We start from the raw sequence: 10,933 nt of genomic DNA, 5'->3' as shown, positions 1-10,933 counted from the left end.
ATACGTATGATTTACCCTGATCACCTTCGAAATTCATAAAAAGAACTAAAACATCACATAAATTGATGCATACACGAAGATAGAGAACACCAATAGGTAGAAGGTAGATTAAAGAGTTGGATATATGTAAAATTTTGGGTAGAAGGTAATAATAAAGTCTTGAAATAGTATTAAAAGATTGAACTAAATAATAATTATAAAGTTGAATAAAAATGAGGTATCACATGGGTACCTCAATAAGATATAATCACATGAAATAGAGATTTATTGGTAATTATATATATATATATATCTTTTATTGATAACTTCACAATCTTTGGAGCAAAGACAAAAGCCAGTTTGTGGGGGTCCCACATAGATCTCCTCTTCCATTGGTTCTTATAAAGTGGCAGACCCCACACTCCTTTTCCTTTTTACCTTTTTTATCTTTAAATTCTCGTTTTAAACTTTCTAATTACTAACTATACACTAATTACTGCGGTTTATTTTCTATTTCTTGTTCCCTTAGAAACTTGCTTTCTTTAGGGAGGTTACGGTGACGGCGGCACCTAACGGAGTGTTTGAGGCTTCGATGTCGAAGGAGTCGTAACGGAGGAAAAGTTCAACGACGAGAAGCCGAGAGATGAAGACGATGAAGTCTTTTCCTGCGCACTGCTTGTTCTGAACCGACGGCGACTGTGTTTCCGGTCCGTTTGACCATATGACGTGTTTGAGAAGCTCCTCACCCTCGCCCGTGAACCGATCAGGTACGAACTCGTCCGCTCTGTCGAAGATTTTCGGATCTCTTGTTGCGAATGGCTGATACCCACAAATCACTTCTCCTTCTTTGATCTCGAAAGCCGCGTCGTGGCTTTCCACCACAAGGTCTTTCTTTGCCCGACCGTACTGAACCGGAACCGGCGGCTCGATTCTTAACGCTTCGTACACCACTGATTTCATCAGCGGCATCTGTTCCATAGCCCCCATCGTGATTTTCCCGCCGTTGGCTTTTACGGCAGTACGAATCTCCCGTGCTAGTCGGGTGTGGAGATTCACTCCGGCTCGGCCGATCCATTTTATCATATTGGGGAAAAAGATCTTCATCCCTCCAAATGAATTAAAACAAGTTGTGAATAGCAAGTTGTGACAAGCTTCTTCCCTCGAAATTCCCAATCTATCCGCCTCCTCAAACACCGCCTCCGACGACTTGTAAAAGAAGTCGTACAACCGACGGTAATCGGCTTTAATCAACGCCGGGGGGAGCCGGACCGTGCGGAGGAGAAGCTCCTCGACGACCTTGGGGAGGCCGAGACTCAGAACAGGGCCAAGCTGGAATAAGACCCATTTCGCGATCAATTTCGGCGCATCGCGACCCAATTTGGAATCTACCGGATCAGCGCCGAAAAGAGACCGAGCCAAGAAATTAAACGCCGCTTGTTCACCGGAAGCATTGTACTCTGCTCTACCAGCAGCAGCCAAATCCTTTTCCAGAGTCTCGAATAGCTCAGAAAAAGTAGAGTGAAATTCCGGCATAATTTTATCCCGGCGGTGCTTGAGGAGAAAGAAAATCAACTGTTTAAGCTTAGCGTGATCGGGCTCAGATGGGTCAATATAAGAAAGCACCCTGTAACCGCCGGTGAGCTCTGTTACAGGCATGTAAGTTCCGGTAAAGAGATCTTTCTTCTCAACTTTAGAATGGTCGAAAAGAACAGGAAAACTCTTCCCGTCGAGTAAAACAACAACTCGGGAATCGGAAGTGATAAATGGACCCGGCGGCATATTAGTTCTATACACAGTGGATTCATACCGGAGCATTCGAGATTTCAAATACTCTTCCCTCCCCTGATTATAAAAATAATCATGTCTGTCCTTCAACGCCCCAAACATCGGTGGCCCATAATCACCGGGAACCTTCCTCAAAGGAAGCTTGGTGGGTTCCGGCGGCGAAACAATCCGCTGCGGCACTTGAAGAGAGGAAGAAGACGAGGAAGAAACTCCGTCGGTGGCGTAGATTGGACGTATGGAAACGAAGCCAACTCTAGAACGAGATCTTTGAGGCGTTTCTTGCGAGGATGGGAATCGCAAGTGAGGTTGAAGAGAAGGAATGACAATGGAGGACATTTCTCGCCAAAAATGCTCTGAAAGGGTAGTTTGATTCAGAGAAAAAGGAGAGTGTTTTGGTTTTGTGTTGTTGTTTGTTATGAATGAAGAAGAGATAATCGCTTTGCTATTTATATGAAAATGTAGGAAGTGGTCAGCTTTGACAAAAGACTTGTGAAATGTATGTTGAAAATTTTATGTTCACACGCTTTTCTTTCCTTTTTTATTTACTTTTTTTTATATCTTTTTCTTTCTCTTTCCTGCCCCCTTAATTATAATTATAATTATAATTAAAGTCAAAATTCAAGATTTTTACTTCTCTAATTTTTTACATACATCCCATTTTTAGTCTTCCTTTTATATATATATATATATATATATATATATATATATATATATGTATGTATGTATATGATATTATTATTATTGACCACGTAAAGATTGTTTTCTAATTAATCAACCTTAATTCTTTCTTTCTTTCTTTAATAATATTTTGTAGCTGTCTTCGTAGACAAGAATGGTCGTGGAGTTTGTATGACCATCAGAGCCATCTTTATGCAATTTCCAATAAACTAAAACCAATTTTAGTCCTACATTTCTTTACCTTTTTTTCTTTTTATATAGAATTTAGAGAAAGTGATTTTAAGTTATACTTTTTTTTCCATATTTTAGAATGTATGTCACGTTTCGTAGTTATATTAATTTTAATCTATGAAATGTATGTTTGCTTTCTCCAAAATTTCATATTGTAACGAATTGTTGAGAAAAATAAAGTTTGTTTGGTAATAATAATAATAATAAATATAGGATAAATGAAACGTTTATTTTAAAAATTGAAAATTGTTACCAACCAACCCAAAGTTTTTTGGTTAGGTCACCTATTGGACTAGAAAAGTGGTAATGATTGAAATTTAGTAGTTAATGTGGTAAAAGAATAACTCCTCGAGGGGGAGCACTAATACCTTTCAAAAACATAATTAATCTCTAATTGACTCTGTTTACTTTTAACACTATTTTTACTTTTCTAAAGTTCTATAGGGAATATATTTAAACTTTATGGTCCATTATATATATATATATATATATATATTGCGTCACCAAACAAACAAGTTAGTAATAAAGGTATGTTTATCTTTTCAATCAAAATACTTTGTTTACTTTTACATATTTTGACATGGACTTGGTGGAATTTAGTTTGGAATAAAAATTTGATAATGTTAAAATTCAATTTGATTCCAATCAAAATTTCAAATTTATCTATCAACCAATTTGTGGATATCAATTATACGAAATAATTTAATTGATAACTTGGGGGGACTTTTATATTACTGTCCATATTTTGAGAACAATAATAATTTAAGTTTTGAAAGTTGGATATTGAGGTTAATTTAATTTCAAACATCTCATGCTCATCTAATTCTTGTATTAGTTTTCCTGATTATTGACCAATTTTCTCAAATTTTACTTTTTCTACCTAATTTTCAACTTAAGATCTTGATTATTTCAAAACCAAGAAAAATCCAACAAATCTATTGTTTCTTCTATTCTGAATTTTTATCCCCTTTTTATGGACAAACAAACAAACATGTTTGTTTCACTTAAATTATGCTAACCTATTCGAATTAAGCCTACTATTTTACTTTACATGTACTTTAGTTTAAGCGCCACGTCATCAACAAGAACACTTTTTTATTTATTTATTTATAAAACCAAATTAACTCATTGAGTAATTGAATAAAAAAGAAAAAGAAAACAAAGAATATAACTAAAAATGGTTCTTTAATTCGGTAGAAAATTTACTCTTTTTTTTTTTTTTTTTTTTTAGAAAAAAAGGGAATCGGAACACTAAATTTCGGCTACAAAATAACACGAAAATTTGTTTTTAAAAAGGTGTCGAGTGACACGTGGCAAGTTAGGTTGGTTCCGTCCGACAACGTGGACAGTGTTGAGCGTGGGACCCGGTCGGTTGTCAAGGCAGCCGCGTTTTCACTCTTTTGACTCTGTTTTTTTTTATTCAAAATATACTTCCGATTTTTTTTACACTTTCAAAAGCTTTGATTTTATTATTATTATTATTTTTAATAATATGAAATAAATAAAGTTTCCTTTCAAGGTCGATTGTAAATTGAGGGAAATGGTTTAGAATAATGTTTTGATTGTACTTTTAGTTTTTGAAAGTTGTAATAATATTCTTAATTCTTATCACTCACTGATCACTTTCTCTTTTAGATAATCATATTCCTTTTTAATTAAAAGTATCAATAAAATATTTTTAAAACGTGAGAATAGTTTTTAAACTAAACTTCCTTCTCATCATCAAAATCCTATAAACTAATTACCTTATTTTATCACGTTTTTATTTTTTTTTAAAAAAAAGAATCATCAACAAAATTCTCTAAGTTTAATTTTTTTTTTGTCTACCTAAATGAGTTATATTGTAAACACCTTTATACTTTTGACTGTTGGGAAAATATTGGGTTTGAAAATTAATTTGAATATGCACCATATGCTCATCAAAATTGCTTTTTAATGACATCAAATTCATAATATATAATTTAGGTTTTTTATATTTAGTTTATTGTATAAAATTTGTACAGTCCTGGGGGAAAGAAAGATAAGAAAATAATAGAAAAGATAAAAAGGTATGGAATGCCATCCCCTGTCTAAACCCATATCGTTGTTGTGATAATGTATTTACATTTCTTGTTTTTTTTTTTTTTTTTTTTTTTTGTGTGTGTAGTGATTTACGTAGTTTGTTTTGTCTCAACTATATCATATATTTCAATATATATTCATTATCAATTAGTAATTGTTCATATTTCTATTTAGAAATAAATAGATAAAAAAAGAACTAATTAATTTTGATATGGATAGACAATAAATTATGATGAAGGATAAATAAAAGAAATAAATAAACACTAAAATATATGGTTTGAAAATAGGAAAAATAGATCATAAAATAATGTGAAGACAAACAAATGATTTGTTTAACTAAAATGAATCTCAACTTTTGATAGAGGATCATGTGGGAGGATTTTTGGAAAGGGAGATAGATATTATTCTAATTGAGATATATATATATATATATATATTTATACATTATTTCTTTTTATTTTTATTGAATTCTGAGATGGGACTTGAAACAGGGTGTTTTAGGATAATGTGAAGTACTAATAATACTAAACTATGATATTGTTAATTACAAAATAAATGGTTTGTTCAATTACTCTAAAAAATGCAATAATAATAAAAGTTTGATACCATTTTCTCCCAACCTATTTTCTGTATTCTAACAGTGCTTTGAAGCCGCACATATAGAATATGAAAATGAACATTTTTCTAAACAGGGAGTGTTAAATAAAAAATAAGAATCATGTTTTGCATTTATTCTGTTATTGTTATTGTTCCATGCCTTTTATTTCGTATTAATTTTTCTAACTATATTATTAGTTCAATACTCGTTTTAATATGTATTTTTATGATTTTTTCTCGGGTGAGTCTTGCTTTATATTCGTAAGATTTTTTTATTAAAGATGCAAACTTATCAAAAAAAAAAAAACATTCAAATTTTAATGCGAGTAATAATGAAAAATCGATACTCTCTCTAAAATGGATTTAATCGATACAATTTTATTCTTCAAAGATAAGTGGGAGATTCAATCTCCTAAATTCAATTGTTGTACTAAAAAACACTTCTTTACGTTAGATATTTCTTAATCGAAATTTCAAGATACAAATACCATTTGTATCTTGAAATATGACTAATTTTGTAATTGTATTTTTTTCTTAATTACGTATATATATTATAGAATTAGTGAATTACATTAAAACCCATATTTGTAAATATCAATTTAGATATTAAAAAGTGCACATCAGGTTCCTATATGGGCCTTTACGAAAGCAACTTGTTTGGGCTCCGTCCATCAAAGTTCGATATTCCAGCACGTGGATAAATCCTCCACCGGCCATTATCGCACGTGCGTATTCGATATTCCGGCGAGCCACCGATGGCGCCGACCAACCTTTATTCAGCTCCGGCGTCTGGGGTGTCGGAAACTTCCCCGTAATTGCCAAGAAGAATATTACCGCCACGTCTGCGGCTCTAAACACAGCTGAACCCACCAAAGGTTGAATTCCATTTCGACACTTCGTCCAACGTGGAAAATCAAAGCACACTTCTCCAAGTAAAAGGGAAACCGGCGTGTCAAATCTTCACGTCCGGACAAATTCCGGCCAAAATATGCTTGGAATCTTCCTTCTTTACTGGGTATTAATAAAACTCACCAGATTTCGTTCATAAACGAATATAAGAAACAATGGCAGCCACTAGATTTATGCAGCGAGTTCGGCCAGCCGCTGCCGTCTCCTCCTCTTCCTCTTCTTCATCTCCATCGTCGATGACGAACGTGAGGGTTTTGGGAAAAACAGGGTTAAATTTGAACAATGGCGAACGTTTAATAACTTCTGGAGGCGGCGAGGGAAGGCAGTTAATCGCTGTGAAGGCGGCGACGACGGCTCCCAAAACTGTGGAAACTAAAACAGGAGAATTGGATTTGGGTTCTTTGGTTTCGGATCTCCTCGTTCAATTGAAGACTACCTTGGGGAAGACGAAGATTAAGAAGCGAGAGATTCAGAAGTTCATCGAAAAGGTGAATATTCAATTGCATTAAACGTCACTGATGTAGCATTCATTAAAGCCTGACCGAAGTTTATGGATTTCTTCAGATAATAATCGACTGTCGATTCTTCACATTGTTAGCCGTCTCCGGATCTTTAATGGGTTCAATACTCTGTTATATTGAGGTGACCGACGCCGGCTACTTGTAGAACTCATTTTCTTTCCAATACTACTCTCATTTTCACCCAATTTTAACTACTCTGTTTTGAAATATTCAGGGGAGTTTCATTGTTGCGGAGTCATATCTTCAGTATTTCCATAGTCTTTCACAGAGAACGAACCAAACTCATACGGTGGAGCTTCTAATCGAGGCCTTAGGTAACTTTTGTACAGAAATTGAAATGCGATGTATGCATGTATCTCTCCGACTGATTTGTTTACTAAATGCAATTTAAAACTCTTTTGCAGATATGTTCCTCGTCGGAACAGCTCTGGTTGTTTTTGGGATCGGATTGTTTGCAATGTTCGTGGGATCGGAGAAGATGAAGGAAAAAAATCAGAAATGGATTTCTAGGTCGAATTTGTTCGGTTTGTTCTACATGAAGGTAATTAGGGAAAACATAAACATAAACAAAAACTTAAACCCAGCCCAATACAATGAATTATTTTGTTGATGCTTTTGGTCTGAATTGAATTATTTCTCAGAAAATTCCGACGTGGGTAGAAATGGAATCAATGTCGGCGGCGAAATCGAAGATCGGACATGCGGTGATGATGATACTGCAAGTGGGTGTGTTAGAAAAGTTCAAGAATATACCATTGAGCTCTGCCGTCGATCTGGCATGTTTCGCGGCCGCCGTACTGATTTCCTCCGCCTCCATCTTCTTCCTCTCTAAACTCAACGTGGGAGAAGGCGGCAGCGGCGGTTTCAAGTGAACCATGGCGGTGCTTCGTTCTTCGTTGGCATCCACAGATTTATGTAAAATTTTGGGAAGTCTAGACTTTATGGAAGAGAGATATTACCAAAATTCTTTTAGTTACTAATTTAATCAATTTTTTTTTTTTGTTTCCAAAATGGTAACATTCTACCCTTTTGTAATAACACAATCGATTGTACTATATTAAATTTTGGTGCACATGTCAATCTTTTTCATGTCCTTTGGGTTTCATATCAAACATTAGAATAAATTGAGAATTAGGAATTAAATTATCCATTAACCCTTCTGTCATTCTTGTTTATATGAGCTTCATCACCTTTCATAAAAACAACCTTCAAACTCACAATACCCACTAATTAAGAATCAGAATAAAACTCAAAGTTCTCAAAATGTACAAAATAACCAAAAAAAAAAAAACCCTACAACATGAAAAGTTCGTCATACATTACATTTCAATGGAAAAAAAAATGAACGAGAAAGATTACAGAAATTAAGAACATTTTAGGATAATAATACAAAATCATGATTTATGTGTCATTCACATGTTTTTCTTTACAATTATTGCAAATGAAATTTGTGGTTTATATTACATTTCTTGGGATTGGGCCATAAAGCCCAAGGCCGGGCTAACAGATAATGGGCTTAATGTTTAACAAACAGTTGAAGGCTTTGAAATCGATCTGGCTACGAGATTAGGAGAAATCCTCCATTCCTCGTGGTTCAAACTTTGAACTTGAAGGCAGTGGAACTGGATATACAGCTCGGAATTTGAAGCTTTGGAATTTGCCCATGATTTCAAACTGAAGCAAATCCAAGTGGCCGCAGCTTAGACTTCAATGGAGTGTGTGGTTCAGGGCATAATTGAGACCCAGGCAAGTTCCTTTTTCCTTTTCACTTCTGATTAATTTTCTTCTAGGTTTTTCAATTTACCAAGTATAATTCATCTATTCTTGAAATCTACTCAACCCTTTTATTCGTCCTCTTCATAAGATCTTGAAAGAATAACCACTTATGTTCTAGTTGACCCTTGAATCAATGTCTTCCTGCATTCTGCTACTGCTCGCTGTTCTTTATGACTATTGTCTGTTATTTTGTACCACTTTCAATGGAGGTTACTTTTTCCCTTGGTTATTCCTTACTTGACAGTAGCAAGAAGTTTTGTGCTTTGGACTTTTATTCTTGACAGTTTGATTCTGCAGCACGTTGAAGCCCTTGAGATTCTTCTTCAAGGTATTTGCGGCGTTCCTAGAGAAAGATTGAGGCTCCATGAAATATGCCTAAAAAGTGGACCTAGCCTAGGTATCCATGTCTTTCTTTATCCTATTATTTCATATTTTTCATTCTTAGCATCTGATGGTACTTTTAAGTTTTATCCTAGTTCTTTTTAACCCCTGATTTCGTTAGCGAGTGTTTGTTTTTTGGTTAATCGATGATTTAATTGAGTGATTGATACAAGTAGCATTTCTCCAAGTAAAATGGAGGTTGTGGTTTGCTTTTATAATTCAATGTCTTGTTTCATAACCAATCAGCATGACTTTAGGTGCTGTAGCATCTGAGGTTCGGATCTTATGCGACCTTGAGCAGGCTGAACCGACATGGTATAATTTGATCTTTTGTAGTAATGGCGTGTTGTTTACTTTGGACTTGGAGCTAACTGAACTAATGAGAACTGTCTCCATGAGTTTTTAGGACGGTTAAACATATTGGAGGGGCAATTAGAGGTGCAGGTGCTGAACAACTCTCTGTTCTGGTTAGGACAATGGTAGAAAGCAAAGTTAGCAAGAATGTGCTTCGTCTATTCTATGCACTTGGCTATAAGTTAGATCATGAGCTGCTGAGAGTTGGTTTTGCCTTCCGCTTCTATCGGGGTGCCCACATAACAGTGACAGTTTCATCAGTTAATAAGATGTTAAAGCTACATTCAACTGATGAGGCTGTACCTGTAACACCTGGTATACAGCTGGTCGAAGTGACAGCCCCAGCAACTTCTGATAACTATTCTGAAGTAGCCGGTGCAGTGTCGACTTTCTGTGAATATCTTGCACCGTAAGTACTTCTATTGAACTTTTAGTGTTAATGAACCATTTCAGTTGATGCATATTCAATAACCGATGAACACTGGAGCTTGATGTTGATTTGAGAAAACCCTCCTTATGTATATGTGTGTCATCTAACCTAATTTGAACATGAAACGGTTAAAATTATCAATCACAATTTGTATGCTGATTGAATTGTTTTTTGACCTCGGCCAGTGTTTAGAAAGCCCACTGATGCCCCTTAATGAAGCCCACTTAAGGGGTGCACGTCGACGTCTCAACCCTGATTTCCTACTTTCCTTTTTGTGTACCATGCAAGAATATCCTTACCATCTTGAATAAAAGCTCTATTTTTTCTGAACGTTGTATCATCTCGTTAATTACCATACTATTTTTCTTCACATGCTATCTTGTTTTTAAAGAGAATACTGACCAGGGAAAAATTCACTGGATGCTTTTGCATTGTAATCATTATCGTGCGTCTCCAAAGAAACTAGTAACTATATGTAATAGGGTTAGAAAGTTAAAATGAAGTGTTGTATTTCTGCCTTCTGGTATAGATTGAATTAGAGATCAAATCCCAAATGTGCATGTCTTTAGCTTACTGTTTGTACTTTCTAAAGAGCGACAAAATCAAGCTTTCCTCTTTTACTTGTACAGGCTGCTGCATTTGTCGAAACCAGGAATATCCACAGGTGTTGTTCCTACTGCTGCGGCCGCGGCAGCCTCGCTTCTATCTGATGGTGCCGGAACAACAATGTAGATGGTTCGTTACAATGCTTGAAGGTTATTGAGTTGGTATGGATATGGTGGCAGTAAGTTCTTCTAAAGTTTAGGAGTTAACCAAAACTTAATCTAGAAACGATTTTCTGTAGTTCCCATTGAGTTTAAAGTAGCTAGGCTGTAGCATATCTCTTTGATATCTTCAAGGAATGAAGCTTATATTTATGTAAATATCCTTCAACTACCAGATCTACTCCACCTGTTCAGAATTCTTTTTATCTAAATCATTGAAGAATTATATCGCACTTTGGATTTGGGATTTTTCTGGTGTACATAATCTTATTCATGAGTTGTAAAGGAAAATTTTGAATGTTTAGTTGATCATCTTAGTTTTTTTCTATTTTAAAAAATCAAGCTTGCAAATGCTGATTTGATTTATTTGGTTGGTTATCATTTTTCAGGTGTTTTCTGAAATATAAAAAGTTGAAGGGTAAAAAATCTAAAATCAGAAATTTGAAAACAATGTTGTGATTTAAATT

The 10,933-nt window shown here is 34.9% G+C and overlaps 3 protein-coding genes across 3 annotated transcripts; 2 read left to right on the top strand and 1 right to left on the bottom strand.

Moving 5' to 3' along the window:
- Positions 1–418: 418 nt before the first annotated feature.
- LOC103487935 (allene oxide synthase 1, chloroplastic) lies at positions 419–2,100 on the bottom strand. The gene is given in 1 exon segment (NM_001328446.1): positions 419–2,100. A coding segment is annotated over 1 exon segment (1,596 nt). The 3' UTR covers positions 419–504.
- Positions 2,101–6,232: 4,132 nt separating this feature from the next.
- Positions 6,233–7,839, top strand: LOC103487936 (uncharacterized). Its single transcript, XM_008446445.3, has 5 exons — positions 6,233–6,728; positions 6,805–6,882; positions 6,976–7,075; positions 7,166–7,302; positions 7,403–7,839. The coding sequence occupies exons 1-5, from the start codon at positions 6,396–6,398 to the stop codon at positions 7,631–7,633; spliced, it is 879 nt and encodes a 292-aa protein (XP_008444667.1). The 5' UTR covers positions 6,233–6,395; the 3' UTR covers positions 7,634–7,839.
- A 434-nt stretch (positions 7,840–8,273) lies between these two features.
- Positions 8,274–10,715, top strand: LOC103487937 (mediator of RNA polymerase II transcription subunit 18). The gene is made up of 5 exons (XM_008446447.3): positions 8,274–8,507; positions 8,835–8,934; positions 9,176–9,233; positions 9,325–9,681; positions 10,332–10,715. The coding sequence occupies exons 1-5, from the start codon at positions 8,472–8,474 to the stop codon at positions 10,432–10,434; spliced, it is 654 nt and encodes a 217-aa protein (XP_008444669.1). The 5' UTR covers positions 8,274–8,471; the 3' UTR covers positions 10,435–10,715.
- The last annotated feature ends 218 nt before the right edge of the window (positions 10,716–10,933 follow it).

This window comes from Cucumis melo, chromosome 3 (assembly GCF_025177605.1).
Source record: "Cucumis melo cultivar AY chromosome 3, USDA_Cmelo_AY_1.0, whole genome shotgun sequence".
Taxonomy (NCBI): Eukaryota; Viridiplantae; Streptophyta; class Magnoliopsida; order Cucurbitales; family Cucurbitaceae; genus Cucumis; species Cucumis melo.
Note: the sequence above shows the minus strand (reverse complement) of the source record. Positions and strands in the feature narration are given on the sequence as shown.

Coding starts and splice junctions, on each gene's coding strand:
- LOC103487936 (XM_008446445.3), top strand. CDS start 6,396: ATGGCAGCCACTAGATTTATGCAGCGAGTTCGGCCAGCCGCTGCCGTC. Junction 6,729..6,804: donor TTCAGAAGTTCATCGAAAAG/GTGAATATTCAA, acceptor GGATTTCTTCAG/ATAATAATCGACTGTCGATT. Junction 6,883..6,975: donor CAATACTCTGTTATATTGAG/GTGACCGACGCC, acceptor TGAAATATTCAG/GGGAGTTTCATTGTTGCGGA.
- LOC103487937 (XM_008446447.3), top strand. CDS start 8,472: ATGGAGTGTGTGGTTCAGGGCATAATTGAGACCCAG. Junction 8,508..8,834: donor AGGGCATAATTGAGACCCAG/GCAAGTTCCTTT, acceptor TTGATTCTGCAG/CACGTTGAAGCCCTTGAGAT. Junction 9,682..10,331: donor TTCTGTGAATATCTTGCACC/GTAAGTACTTCT, acceptor TTACTTGTACAG/GCTGCTGCATTTGTCGAAAC.